Source organism: Bacillus rossius (assembly GCF_032445375.1).
Source record: "Bacillus rossius redtenbacheri isolate Brsri chromosome 9 unlocalized genomic scaffold, Brsri_v3 Brsri_v3_scf9_2, whole genome shotgun sequence".
NCBI lineage: Eukaryota > Metazoa > Arthropoda > Insecta > Phasmatodea > Bacillidae > Bacillus > Bacillus rossius.
This window is the reverse complement of record NW_026962013.1, coordinates 137,387-152,956: the sequence shown is the minus strand read 5'-3', so window position 1 is coordinate 152,956 and position 15,570 is coordinate 137,387. Positions and strand designations below refer to the sequence as shown.

The 15,570-nt window shown below is 36.5% G+C and overlaps 1 protein-coding gene across 2 annotated transcripts in view; it reads right to left on the bottom strand.

The window, feature by feature from the left end:
- Positions 1 to 1,704: 1,704 nt before the first annotated feature.
- LOC134542884 (cytosolic carboxypeptidase-like protein 5) overlaps positions 1,705 to 15,570 on the bottom strand; it is a 67,094-nt gene continuing 53,228 nt past the window's right edge. For both annotated transcript variants that reach the window (XM_063387469.1, XM_063387468.1), the window contains exon 11: positions 1,705 to 2,657. In XM_063387469.1, coding sequence (XP_063243539.1) covers positions 2,076 to 2,657 — 582 coding nt within the window. In that variant the 3' untranslated portion in view covers positions 1,705 to 2,075. The remainder of the gene's footprint in view (positions 2,658 to 15,570) is intronic.

Below are 15,570 nucleotides of genomic sequence, written 5' to 3'. Positions count from 1 at the left end.
AGTTTTATTTATAAAAGCGTGTTTTTTATTTTTTTAAACTGATATTTGTTCTAATCTACTATTAATTCTGTGATAACTATAAGTAACTGTACATATTTATTTTACAAATTATTAATGTGTACTGCTGTATTGATAGTCAAATCTCGATTTTAGAAGCCATTCAAAAATTTTAACGTTATCAATATATACAGTGAGACTTAATGGTATAAGGTTATTGACGAACAAGTGATATCGACCAGTCTTACGTACTGTATGAAATTAATGCTGTGAAGCAGGAAAGGATGGGAGTTACGGATTAATTATTACGTGAAGCGTTCCACATTTACGTAACAGGAATTTTGGGAAGGATAAGGATTGAGAAAGGATGTGAAAGGACCTGCTTAATGAGAGTGTATACAATATGTGAGAAAAATTTGGATAAACCGAACTGGGATTCAAACCCAGAGCCTTCCAATGACATGTCGGCTGCTCTACCATCGGGCGCTCGATGTACAATAAATATGATACAAAGCGCCCCACGCTTTTTTCACAATAATACTAGTATTTTTCATTCATTATTGTTTTAAGCTTATTTTAAAAATTATTTCCTCAATTTCTTCCAGGTAAAAATCCTTAAACTGTAAGTTTTGCTCTCTATCCAAATATGTTTTTGATATATCATCTGTCAAACGTATCCATATTTTTCGTGTTTGATGTCTTTTATTTAAAGAGTTACTGACCTTGGCAAAGTTTGGAGTATTTGTAACTGCTTGGTGTAGATTTGCAGGTTGGTGTTCGAGTGGAATTTCAAAAATCTGCCCATCAGGTGTAGCTATTGAGGTTATGCATATGGTGTTTGATTTCCCATCTGCTGTTGGTTTCACAGCAGAATCAAACTTCAATTTTTCCATGTTTCGTGAAATATTTGCATAAAATGTTGTTTTATAATAATGTTTCACTCTTGGTTAATAATTGGTAAAATGAAACAAAGACGTAATTGTGTTTCTCTATTTAACGAAAGAAACAACATTTAAAGCCCTTATTTTAGGCTTTTTTCCCTCATATTTTTACAAATAAAGATAATATTCTCTTCAAGAAAGTATATTGTTCACAATCATGATAACCCACTCTCACTTTTCATTTAATTAAATGTCACAATATTTAGTAGGCTTTGTTTATATCGCGCCAAAGACAAACTGAAAGAAAAGAGTTCGCACAAAGAAAACCATTTCAGTCATGTGCGAACTCTTTTCTTGTGAAATTATATAAATTTACAAAAATCTTATTTTGCAAATTTAATATTGGAATAATCTTATCAAATTAGTGTATTGTCATCGGTCCTCGATAAATCTACAAAGTTTGAACGAAATATGGCCTTTTAAAGTGGGTCAAAATCGCACCCAAAGGAGTCGGTTACAAACATACAAATAAACAAACATACAGGTGAAGCTAATATAAAGCATGTAAAAAGCTCTCAAGTAAAGCCAAGACAAATATCTATACCAATTTAACCTGATGCCCTCAATGAATAATAAATTGAACCAGATGAATCAGACAAGTAAATTTGAAACTCACAGAAAATGTATCAAACAGCAAGGTAGGACATCACGGTCCTGTGATCAGGCAGATGCGACTGCGCGGATGTGGCAGGGCCAACACAAGTGTCCTCAACTACGCTCTATAAGCGAACACTCTAGAAGAAAATAAATTAAAACATTCTTAATATTTTTCTGAAACTATTCCAGTGCATATTTTATTTTCCAGCAAAGAATACGTATATATACAGTAATATACAATATTACAGACAGATTAACAACCACAAAGATAACCTTTGAAAAATAAATAAATGAACATGCTGTATAAAACAAGTATAAAAGGGAACAAAAAAACCTTAAAATTTGATCAGCGGCTTCAGTAATCTAATGAACACGTAAATATTAACTCATAATTTTAAAAATAAATTACAACAAAACAAATGAGACAAAAATATTTGTTCTCATCTGGAAATAAACATTTTTTATTTACAATGAAACTTGTTTTGGAACGGGTAAATCACAGCCTGAAATTTTTTGGTACGAAGTGTGAGAATGAGAATGCTACAAATGCTTGGCATGTTTGGCCTTGCACTTCTTGCGTTTCTTCTCGACGAAGAGACCCTGGCACGGGTCGGCGGCTCGCAGTTTGCCCATGGTCGTGGCGAGGCTGCGCAGAACCGCCTTGGCACGCTTCTTGCCGTCGCCGCTCCTCTTCTGCAGAGTCTTGGCCGGCTCCTGCCCGGGCACGGCCGGGTCGGCGCGGGAGCTGCCCGCGATCGCCTGCAGCACCAGCTTCTTCTTGCCGACCGCGGTGTTGCGCGCGGGCCCCAGGAACGCTCCCAGCTTCTCGGGAAGCGACAGGATCTCCTCCAGACGCACCACCAGCTCTTGGCTCTTGGCGGGCGGGCCTGGCGTGTTCTCCGGCTTGAGGCACGAGATCTTCATGCGCTTGGGACCCTGGTCGCGAGCCTCCGCGGCCCGGCGCGGCTTCCTGGAGGGCGGGCGGCACGGCACGGCCCGGGCACGTGGCCCCAGGGTCACGCTCTCTTTCCTGTCAGAGTCCTTCAGCTCGGGGCCTCGCAGCGGCGGCCGACCTGCGGGCGATTTCACCGTGAGACGTCCGCGCGGTGTCGCCGGGCCCACCTGGCAACAACAACTGTGCTCACACTCGGTCCTGGACCGCTTCCCTGGCGGGTCTCACAGATCACAGCCATTGCTATGTAACAATACTTGTGTTATGGTAAAACTTTTATTTTGTTATTTATAGTTTAATTAGTATTTAAAAAAATGTTTAGTTAATTTCTTTTGATCTACTGTAAGACACAGAAAAAAAATTTATCTTTATTGATACTTTCCATTATTTTCAAATATGAATTAAAGAATGCCTTACTACAGCTTGTGCTTACAAATTAGTACAAACATTAAGAATAAGAGCAATGGTTATCTAATAATAAATGATGCAATAAAATGGTATTTAACAGAAGCCTTACAAAAGAGATAACTGAAGACCCATCATATTATATGAGAGAAAGGAAACTTACTGTACAAAAACATATGACTACTATTACCATTTTGCTATAGTTTCAATAAAATAATATTGCCAGGAATTGTCATAGTTCACCATGTTTGCACTATTCCTGAAATAAAAACTTCTAGCTTTCAAGAATAATTTTCACTGTAAAATTGAATCAAAAAAATTATGTCAGTGAAAAAATACTTTTTCATTCAAACAATAAATAATTGCAATGTTTTTGTTTTATATATTTATTTAAAAATAAAATGTACACAAATATGTTAAAAATATGATTTATTATTCTGACTACTATTGTATTGTTTGGTATTTTTGTTCTGATAGCATTGTAAGTACACAGACTCTTGCATTACACTTGCTTCTTGGCATGTGCACTCGACATGACTGAAACATTCATAAACACTTGGGAAGCTGTTTTTCCACTCTTGAGTAGTGTAAGTCTTCACAAACTATAGACCAATAAAATTGGTAAACAGTTCCAAGTGCCACTGCCATCTTTCGCCTCTATTGTCTCTGGATGGCCATAACCCCAACTACTCCTCCAGGAATAGCAAACTCCCCAGATGTCTCTGGTATCAGCTCCTGGATCCCAGGAACCTCCTTCACACCCCTCACCCTGTCCTCCCAATGGTTCTCCGCCTTCCGCACAACCTTTCGAACCTCCGTAATCTTGTGACCCACCAGACAACCGGCCAACAGTACTTCTCCTTAGTTCTTGCACACCCCTGTAGCACATTCTTTGAATTGTACAACTGGCTATTACATCTGCACCTTCTTCCTTGGGTTCCTTTTCTCAATCACTCCATTCACACTTATCTCCCTCGCTTTATCTCTGCTCTCTTAGACTGACATCTTCTTTTGTTATATCACTTCCTTCATGCAGGGCATTCTTCCAACTACCCCTCCTAGTGCCACTGTTCCCTAAACCTTTAACTCCACACGGCACACAGCACACACCAGTGATAGTGCATCAGTGAATTAGTGTCGCATAATCATAATAAAGTGCAATGTAATTAGGTGTAGTACATCAGTATAAAAATGTCATCTACTATTAACTTTGCCTGATAATCACTGTATACATTTATATATTCTGGGTGTAACAGATTCCAAATTCAGTGCAACAAAATTCAGTGGAATATTTTTTTTACACATCATGAGTGTCTGTTTTTCTTAATAACCATTGTACATAATTAATTTCAGTAAAGGATATTTTGCACTAATTTTCCCTCCATATCTTACAAAATCTTTATTTGGACATAGGTAACTGTCTCAGACTGAAATAAAAACAATATTAATTCATTTACATTTGAAGAAACCATGCAGTTTGGAACTATGTAATACTTTATGTTGTGAAAATGTATCAAGATGTTTTTGCTACTGGACCCAAAATTGTAAAACACAATGATCAATAAAAATATTTATCCAACCAAACTGAAAGCCAATGAATACACTTGCTTGCAACGGATGCGACATTAGAGGACATCAAAGGACAAATCTAAAACAAGATTAGTAGTAACTGCTGATGTGATACTAACGTAGATAAACACTACTCTGTGCTTCTGCCAACTAAATATGTCAGGTATATACAAAAATAGAAATTTCTAAGACATTAGCATTAATCTTGATTTCAAATAGTCTAATAGCAACTAAATGCAAGTTATATTTTTGGAGTGAAACTTCTTTGCTGAGGGGGCTACAATTTTCGAGCATTATGAAAACTCCGTTCACATGAGGGAATTAATTAGGTACATGGTGAGGAAACCGGTAGAGGAGGATAGTGTGTCAGCGGCAACACCGCTCAATGCATGCACTAGTGGATGAATGGGAAGACGAGAGAGAGAGGGGGGCATAGCACATGCTGAATGCTAGTTGTAACGGTCGGTAGGAGAGACGGCAGGGGAGAGGTAGAAATAATGCAGCAGAGATGCTTCGGTATTCTCACAACGGTGCTTGTGTTTGTCTACTCCTCAGTTTTCATAACAGCTAACGATTGACGCTACCATATTTCTTTTATTTTATTTAAACTAACTACAATTTATTAATTCATGTGGAAGAGAGTTACGTATTGATTTTTTCAATTAAATTCATACCCCAACTACCAACTTAGAACGTATTTAATTCTGAATGATTGAGTCATATTTTTGCTATCATAAGCCAATTGTCACTATGATAGACATTGATAATTCTGTGGATAATGATTCATAAAAAAAATGAGAAACTAATTACCATGATTGATTCATGTTTTTGTCAAATTAAATAACTAATTTCTTTTAAAATAGAGCTATTGGAAAATTTAACTTTGAATTTTTTCATTTGAGATGTGCCGGAAATTAGGCATTTTGACTCCTTTTTAAATTTTTACTATAAAGTATAATTTTAAATTAATTTTGGAAATTTTATTTTTCTAATTTTATTTAGTTACAAGGGGGCGATTTACTTTTTGTTAGGCCGGTGTACACCTCGTGTATAAACTTTGTGCCAGTAGTCTGAAGCACCTTTCCCAGAGACGTATCTGATATTTTGCAGATCTAATACTTGGCTGGCAACCAACTTAAAATTTCTCTCGCCTGCAGTCACGTCCCGAGTTTGTAATATTATTTCTCTTCATGACCAAAACTGCATAGAGCAGCTTCTGGGCTGCAAGCTGCTACTTCTCAGAGACCTGCTGAGAGTAGTAAGTCTTGTCACGTATGGTGGAGCTGTGTTCCCAGCGGAGTGGCGTTTTCTGTCCCCCCCCTTCCTCTCTCTCCACCTCACATTAGTTCTGAGAAATAAAGCTAGGAGCAGTGACCTGACGGGACGATGGCCTATTTCAAGGACCTTCTCCCTGGCTCTAAAGAGACCTCCGCGACACCTAGCGGCAGAAAAAAGCAACTTCGCCCATGGTGGCCAGCGAACTGAGACTACGCTCGTGACAACTGGCGGCGAGTCAGTTCACCACCTCCGTTAGTTCCCCTTTACGCCACCAGAGTGCAGCGCCGCTACGCCTTATGGCCCTATGTTTCTTCCTCGTGACCTGTAGAAGTCGATTGTTTGTTGCTTCCTGTACCTGCCCGTAGAGACCGCAGCAGTCGCTCTTTGGCGAAAAACTACTGAAGTCGTGCGTACAACCACTCGGGCACCTTCGGAAATTTTCGGCCTAGAACCAAACCTTCCCCCTCCTTTGACCTAGGGCCTCACCGCCCAATTTAATTAGGAGCTTGGTCCACCATTGCGGCACTCAGTCCTCTGATCGCGGCTACTGACCACGTCTTCTCGGCGTCCTCTGCGCTAGGAGGCTTTTCACGGGAATTGCGAATTCGTGTGCAGAAGAGATGTAGTCAGTTGCTCTAAGGGATGTGAACCCATTTGTACAGTAGCCGGTCAGTAGTAGAATTTAGTTCAAGTTATGTTTCTATTGAAAGTTTAAGAATTTTTTTTATTTCCCTAAATTTTAGGTTTCGTTCGCGCATCCGCGACTTCTCGGTCCGCGGCATCCTGATGTCGGCGCGAGACACCTAGTGAGCTCCGAACTCTACACCCTGTTTGGTAAGTAATCTGGCCTTTCCCCCCACATTCCCGTTTGTTGGCCTTTTGCGCCGACAGTGTATGACTGTGTGGAAGCAGGTCTAATTTGTTTTGAATTTCACTTAGGCTTCAGACAGGGTCGAAGTGCTGGAGAGACAAATTGCTCCCAGCTCGTGGTCCTGCACCTCCACTGCGGGTCACGTTAGAAGAGATGTTTCCGCGACCCGACGTTATCTTTTGAAGACCCGGGTGGTAATGTAAAATCAACATCCCCCCCTTTCTAGCTACGAACTACATTAATCGAATGAATAGACTACCAGCGAACATTGCTTTCCTCAAGAACATGTAGAATGAATAAAACTAATTATCAATGTAATCATTGGACGAATTAAATTTTGGTGTGATACTCATAAATTTTTGTTTATGTAATTGTTTGTTGTTTAAGTTGAGTATGTGTTGTTTTAATAATATCGGGCCGGCCCATTCTCGAAAAACTTAAATATATTGTTAATATCATTAAATGGGAAACTTACAAATGCCAAATCAAAAGAACCACTGAATTAATTATTTACATTTTTAAATAAAACAGGGAACCTATAGACCAAGCTACTTGTGTAGTGTTAATTTATTTATGATATACCTTCTTCCCTTAAACGATCCACCAGCTCCCAAGTTGCTTGTGTCAGGGAGTTCCAAATTGTCTTGTTCTCCACCTCGTGCCACCTCTGGGCAATAACTTTATTTTTCTTATTATTCTTACCCAGCAAGTTTTCAAGGCTCTTTTTAATTAATTTAAAATAATTTAATTTTGAGGCACGAGGGGCGTTACAGATTATACCCACATTCTTACTATTTGATCTCTTGTTCAATAAAAAAATAAATACTAATAACTTATCCCTATCCAGTTTCCACACATAAGAAGCAAGAAGGTTCACTTCTGTCATGCACATTTTTTTTTGTATTTTTATGTTTATTAAATGCTCTTATGTAATATATTTTATTGAAAATGTTTAAATATTTCAGTTTTTTAAATAGTATCATTAGCAATAATTATTACATGTGTAATATTTTTTATTTGCTTAGTTTTCAATCAACCTTTGACACAGCAAATAAGTTAAAAGCAGACAATTTATTGTTAATGCCTGAGGGCTCGGCAGCTACCAGCAAATGCTCTGTCTAAAGCAAACTACCTTTTAAGCACTCAGCACATTGGTGATACACTAGAGAGTATCAAATTATAATTTTCTACTGTTGTGGAGCCTTTTATTTGATCTTCAATGAAGTTTTTTTTTTTTTAATTGTACACAATGCTCTGGCCCCCTTGAAAGTGTAAGTCTATGTCACCAAGTCCAATAAGGCAGTTAACGAAGCTAACCCCAACCAAGTGGTAATTTCGACTAGCTATCGATCAAGAACAAACACAGGTGAATGAGCTAGCATTGCAGATGTGAGATTCAACTGCACAAATCTGAATGAACACCAAGAACAGGTGTCCCTCCTGCAAGGAATGCATCTAAGAGTCATGAGAACTTTGCATAGCAACCTATACTACTAGAATACTCTTTCCATTTCAAAAGTAATATTTTATTAAGTATCCTCTGTTCTATACAAAAACAGTCAAACTAAGCTGGCCTAAACATTTCAGTTGCTTGTCTCAGCTTCTGTTTATTCTTCTATCCTTTGTTGACTTCATTACCTAGCTGTACCCATCTTCCTTCTCCTTGCTTTCCTCGTCTTTGATGGTCGCACTCACGTCAAAACCACTTTTTCTTTGCTCAAGGATTCTCCTCGGAATGGCTTTGATGCTCACTTCAGTCACTAGTTACTCTTGTATTCTTCTCCTGCACATCTATTAACTATCCTGGTATTTCTGTTCTTTCTACCTCAAAGCCCCTTTCAATGCTCTTCGCTTCACAACCATCCCGAGGTGGCAGCGTGGGGTTTACTCGCTCGTAAGACTGTGGTTGTCAGGCCTGCAGCCGACGAGGGTGTCTGTGGCCAAAGTTACGAGTCATGGCCTCGTGAGCCAGAGCACTGCCCTAGAGTGACGTCAGGGAGGATCACAATGACCATGTAACCCTTCGTAACCCTGCGTCGAATGCATGTGATGGAGGAAAATAATCTCGCATACTATAACATTTGTATAGGATTGTTCTGGATGTGTTTATATTTTGTACCCACAAAGATAAATATGCCTTCAGGCTACATAACTTAAGTAATAACTTCTTTTCAGTCATTCTTAATCAATATTGCTACTAATTTACCAAAACTATAACTGTGCAAGAAGTAGGTAGATAATAAATTTATAAAATATTTTATCAGGATTTGTACTGAAATTTACAATTTCTAAACAATTAAAATCCAAGATTTCACTAAAATGTAAATAACATGAAAAAAAATAGTTATGCAAATATTACCAGTAATTATGTCCCTTGAATCATTCTTGCAAAGGGTAAGTTTTATTTATGTAATTATTTTGAACATATGCCATTGCTAGTTTTCACATTATGTCATAGAGAAATCCTGAGGAACAAAGTAAGAATAAGTTCTTCGGGTTTTCTCTATGACAAGCAACACAATCTAGCAATGGAGTATGACCAAAATATTGATTTAAATTAACAGTAGTTATTTCCATGCATAATGGATAATATCGCAAGGCCTCCACCAAACATTATTTAGCATATTACGTCCATTTTACAGAGATCTTTGATACATAAACATACTCTCAGAGAATTTTCTCCCCCCCCCCAATGCTTGCAATATGAAAACACCCTCCAAGACACAACATGAGTCCTGGACTATCTGAAGATTACCACTCTACACAATACATGTAAATTACACAACAGAAATAAAACAATGTTTTGGAACATGATCATGAAATGCAGTGAAGAAGGGAGGCCTGCAACTACACATCAATAACACAAGTGTCAAAACATCATAAAGACAGGCATTTAGCGGATAATTACTTGCAGGCACTTCCGGCAAATAGAGGGGGAACACATTTCGGAGTACATGCCGTGTTTTTCAATAGTCTGTCTCACTCTTAGATTGCAGTACAGAGCAAATGGCACCCACAGTTGCCAGATTTATACTACTTAACTTGTTAACTTTAAATTCTTATTTTGTGTACTATTTATAATCATAAAAAGTTTTAGTGTATTTTTTAAATTTTACCTATTTGTTGATGTTTCAAAACCTTACAATAGTACATTTTGATAAGGTATATTGTGTCTAGGTACATTATGAAAGAAAATACTAATATAACTTCTAAACACCAATTATTATTCATAGGAAAAACTATTTTTAGCAGTCGAACACTATTACTAACAAGGCATTCCATTAATTAATAATTTCATATGGTCAAACAACAAAAATTTTTAATATTAAAACATTAAAAAAATTATTGTTGAAATAAAGATAGCGTCTTTCTGTGAAATTTCCTTAGAATCCTGATGCTCAGAATGAAATACAACAAGAAAATGTATTTCAAAAATTTCCATTCCAAATTTTCTTCTTAAAAATTTTCATTTTTTTAAATTCCAATTTAAAAATTTTTATCAAAAAATTATAAGGATGTGTCAAAAACTTTTGTGCTCTTTGCATATATCTGGCAACAGAGCACAATGAAACAAGGACAGTGTTAATAGGTTGTTGTTTAACAATGAGTCACTATCTGGGTGTCAGTTCTCAACATCAGTTCAGAGATAGTTGACCTATACGTGTATTTACAAGCAGCAACCTTTAAGTTTTTGCCTTCACGTCTATTGAATATTCATTTTACAAAATTAATTACTATTGACGAACAAGTAAAAAAAAATTCCCATAGATTTCCATGAGAAAAAAAACAAAACAAAAGAAGCATTATTGAAAAGTTCATACCAGAAACCAATTTTAAGCCAATCTATTATTTGCAAAATGTTAGTTCAGTTCCCAACGAACAAGTAAGTTAAGTTGGTTTTGTTTCTTGCCAACAACTTACACATATTCCATAATCACTTAGGAGACAGTTTTGTAAACACAAATTCTATTAAGCCGTTATTTATTTTAAATATATTTATTGTTCAAAAGTCATGTGTCACTTATTTCATTGGCTTGGCTATTTACTTCAATTAGAGCCAATATTACAGCAACTTGTAGTAGCCCAGGTTACTACTAACTAGCCTTCCTGCTTGATACATAGTTATTAAACAATTCATTATGTATAGGGATGGTGATTTTTCGTTTCTGCGAAATAGATGCAAAAATATGCTAAATTATATTTTTTCCGTTATAAAATGCAAAATCTAGACTATTCCGAGATAAATGCGAAATCAAGGTAAAAAAACGTAGATTCGTCTTCACTCTTCTCAATTTATTTACCAATTGTATTTAGTTTCAGTTGAGTATCAAAAGAAACCATCATTTTGTAGCGTATTCAGCACAAGTATCTTACTGTCACGTCATTCACAACAACTATTGTTCGTAAATAATATTGAATGAAGAATGGCCATCCGTGATCCGTGCCTCGCGATTGTAAACAAAGCAAAGAACAACTAGCTGGAAGAGTGTCCATCTTGCAGAGTACAAGTTTTTAGGCCACCATATTTCGACATCTCTGCTTCGCCGCGCTAACAATTGTAAGTCCCATTTTCTGGCTGTGTTTCAAGTGAAAGCCGCGTTCTTGTGTAGTCTGTGGAAGGTGGTGTGTTTACAATTACGTGCATACTCGTGAATGTGTTGTATACTTTTATTTCTCGTGGTAAAAATGGGATGAAACGTAATTTCCATTCGCGATCGCAATAATGAATACAAAAGTGAACAGTTCTACGAAAGTGATACGAATATTTTAATGAGCAATTTATGTAATCGCCGTCTGGAGTGGAAAAAAAAAAGATGTACTTGAAAAGCACATTAAATCTGAGGGACATCAGGCTGCAAAAAAGAGATTCACCGAGAAATCGGATGAAGAACGAAAGTCAGTAAAACGGCAAGCAACAGTTTCTGGCATGATCGAAAACCAAAAGAAGGCGAAAATTAAAAAAAAAAACGAAAAAAAAAAAAAATAATAATAATTGAAAAACGAGTTTCAATAACATTATTTGTGCACTCTACATCAACTATGGCCATGAACACAGCCAAAAAAAATATTTATTGTAATTTTAAGTATTCAATTTATTGCACTAAGTGCTAAAAAGTTGTTTGGAAACCTGCCAAGATAGGCTATCTTTGTAATTGTGCTAGATCTTTATTTCTGTGGTTAATAATTAATATGTGTATTATTTATTATTTAATGCTTTTTAAAAATATACTTTTCTTCAGTAATGTAAAATGAGAGAATTGGCTAAATCTTGTTTTTAAAAATGCTACAAAATGCTAAATTTCAAATTCAAAATGCTAAATGTTATTATTTTAAAGGCTATAAATCACCATCTCTAATTATGTAGTCTCATTTAGTTCAGTACTATGGTTAGCTTGTTCAGTATCATTTAAATAGCAGCTTTTTAATACTTGTTCAGAAATATTTGTGTATTTGCCATATGTTTTATGATAATAATTTACATTGTTTCAAGCTTTTTAAGTTGTTCCGACAATTTGTTTGCTTTATGGGGAATAGGACTCTAGCCATGGTTTTTACCTGTTTGTGTATTTACGTTAATGTAAAATTCTTTTGCTTTTTTTGCCATGGTACTTTGTTTGAACTAGTAGGTGCAATAGTTTGCCCGGTGCATAGTAATTAGAGAGACACAGAGAAAGGACTCTGGAGTTAGTCAAAGTGCTGTTGCCAGGGTATTTTTTGGATTGGTTAAAAATTTTGACACCAGACTGTGATAATTTTCTTGTAGTAATTTTTGCCGGAAAAGCCTCAATGTGAGGGATAGGAAGTTTGTGGCATCCTTCGGGTGGCACGCAGATGCCCGTAGCCTCCTAGTCCGCGACTGCGAGGTACCACCTGGTCACATGTCGGGTAGTGGCTCAAAAATAACAAATTAATGATTTGAAGAGTGAATTTCGCACCTGTTATACAGGCTATACTATGTTATGTAATCAAAAATTTTTTCATCATTTAACTTTTATTTAGAATTTTGTGACCACAGTCGTAGGTATTAGCCCACAAGGTTGGAGTAAATTTTGTCTTTGTTCCGAGGACGTGAGTGATTCGGCTTGTACCGTGAGTTAGTGTGCAACCACAAGGTGTAATAGCGTACTTTCTTTTAATATTCATTCTTAGATACCTTTGAACAGTCTACTTGCTTGTTTTGAGTCAGTGAAGAGGTCATGTGTGACTCGCTTGTAAATTCGACATGTACTCGTTCTCATGGTCTGAAAATGGTGGCCATGATTACTGGAGAGTTTTGGTGAAGTATTAATAAACAACAGTTAATATCAGTTTGTGTGCAAGAGACATTATTTTAACAACCAATCGTCGACAGTAACGTTTCTTTTGGAACTTACATTTTTTTCATCGCCCAATGCATTTCTGCAAGGTTCATGGAACATGTGAACATGAATGTCCACTCCAGACGGAATATTTGAGCTAGCTGGGAAGACTGAAGTGTGACGAGCTAGCTTAATCTTAAGGAATTAAGCTTCGCTTAAAGTTACCCCATTTTTAAGCTTTGCTTAAAGGTTTAAAATTCACCAGATTTTTCTTGTATGCACTAATCTTGTGTAGTTACACTGAGATTAACTTTATTAATGTTCATAATAAAAATATTTACAAGGTGGTGGCAATTCTTTTTTCGTTCATTTTTGTGTCAAATCTAGTTATGTTTGTAAATGAATATAGTTCAGAAACAAAATAATTATTTTAATTTCTTAACCATTCAAAACATTATTTGCAATTATTTATGTTCATATAAACTAAATTTTACTCATATATATTAATTTTTTGACAATTTTTAACGAGTAAAATGAAGACCTTAAGAAAATGCATTTGGGCGCCTCAATTATTAACGTTTTTTTGAAAAATTTTTTAATTCTAAAATAAAAATAATGGAAGCCAATACTATTTTGTTCAAACATTTGTGATTATATTTACATATTTAATTTTTTAGCAACTTTTTATCATTTTACAAATAAAAATATTTAAAACATAAATGTTATGTTTAGGTAAAGTTATTTGTATTGGACAAAACTGTAAACCTTGCTTAAGAAATATATGAGAATGTCTTTGTGATGTGTTTAAATACTTTAAATATGTGTAGAAAATTTAGATGCAATTAAAACAAAACTATGTGAACTATAATTCTATCTTTTAATTGCCATTAAGATTTCCTGCTTAGGTTGAATTGTCAAATCAAGTTTTTAATTATACAGGATAATTATAAAGTCCGTGAAACATTTCAAAAAATAGGTAACAGTGAAATGGTTAAGAATTATGTAACAAATTATATACCACGTGAAAGAAAAACTCTCGAAGTTTTTTCTTCTTCACTAGTTATAAATGTTCTATGTGTCCACCTTGCGTCACACGACACACATCTAATCGATAGTCCAATTCTGCCCATACCCGACCCAGAATATCAGGAGTGATGGTAAGAGCAGCTGCTACGATGCGGTGTCTCAATTCGTCAAGGTGCTGTGGTAGAGGTGGAACATAAACACTATCCTTGATGTAAACTTCACTAAAGTGTTACTAAGCACAGCTTAAAATCTTTAGCGTTGATGGTGAAATTGGCCGTAACCAGGGGCGTAGCCAGGGGGGGGTTTTAGGGGTTCAAACCCCCCCCTTAGCACCAAATCTTTAATTAATTTCCTATTCATCACTCAAACAAAGTTCATATTAAAATTAATAAAATTTTTACCATTACAATATTTAAATTTAAGAACCGAAAACTGCTAAAATAGCACTATTTTACACCTTACAATCCAAATTTTTCCGGGGGAGGACCCCCGGACCCCCCGCTTTAATACGGCGGGTGGGGGGGGGGGGGGCAGCTTCTTAACACCCCCCATACACAAATCCTGGCTACGCCACTGGCCGTAACAGCTAGAAAATTATTTCATAAGAAAATTAATTAACATGAAATTCAGTATCAGCCAGAAACAAAAAGTTACTTTCAATACAAGAATGTGGTGACTTACATACTTACCTGATTTACATTTGAGATAGCACACAGTGCTGATAACCAACATGATACACTGATACAATGTATGTACCTGGGTTTCAGCAGTCAACTAAATATGAAAAGTACATCATTCATGGTGTAGGTACAGTGAAACCCCGTATTTACGTTAACGGTATTTACGTTTTCCCGTTATTTATCTCCTTTGTTTTTGGCCCAATTTATTTTCCATAAGGCGGTATATGTCGTTTTCACGCTTGTTACGTCGGAAAAGTTGCTTCATTCCCGTTATTAACGTCTCGTTCAGTGTTTACAAACACCAAAACATGGCTGCCATAGAAGAAAGATACATCAAAAGCTGCGTATGTGAATGCGTTCGCGTCGTGAACATTGAAAGTAACCTTGCACTATTCACAGTACTTCTATTTCCACAGCTTTCCGCTACGAGCGCTGGTAGTATCATTGGCTTTAGCGGTAAATGTATTTGACACATCTTTAACTCTTTGTCGTTATTAATATCTGTGAGAAAATGGAGAAAGTGAAACAACAGAAAAACTATTACCGTTGCCGATAAAATCAAAATAATTGCCAAATTCGACGAATATGTTGGATCACGTGTGGACCTTGCGAAAGAACTTTCAATCCCTGTGAGTACTCTTAACACCATCATCAAAAGCCGAGAAACCATCACTGCAAATGCCGCGCAATGTGGGCCAAGTGCTAAAAAACGTAAATATGTGAAGGACTCGAAATTCAAACAGCTGGAAGATATTCTTCTTGAGTGGTTTTCTGGTACACGTGCCGCAAATTTACCAATAAATGGTACAATACTGAGAGAAAAAGCACGTGTTATTGCCTCTAGGCTGGGAATTCAAGATTTCTCAGCTTCCAATGGATGGATTGATCGGTTTAAGCAGCGTCACAATATTGTTTACAAGGTGGTTTGTGGCGAAAGCAAAAGTGTGGATGTGGA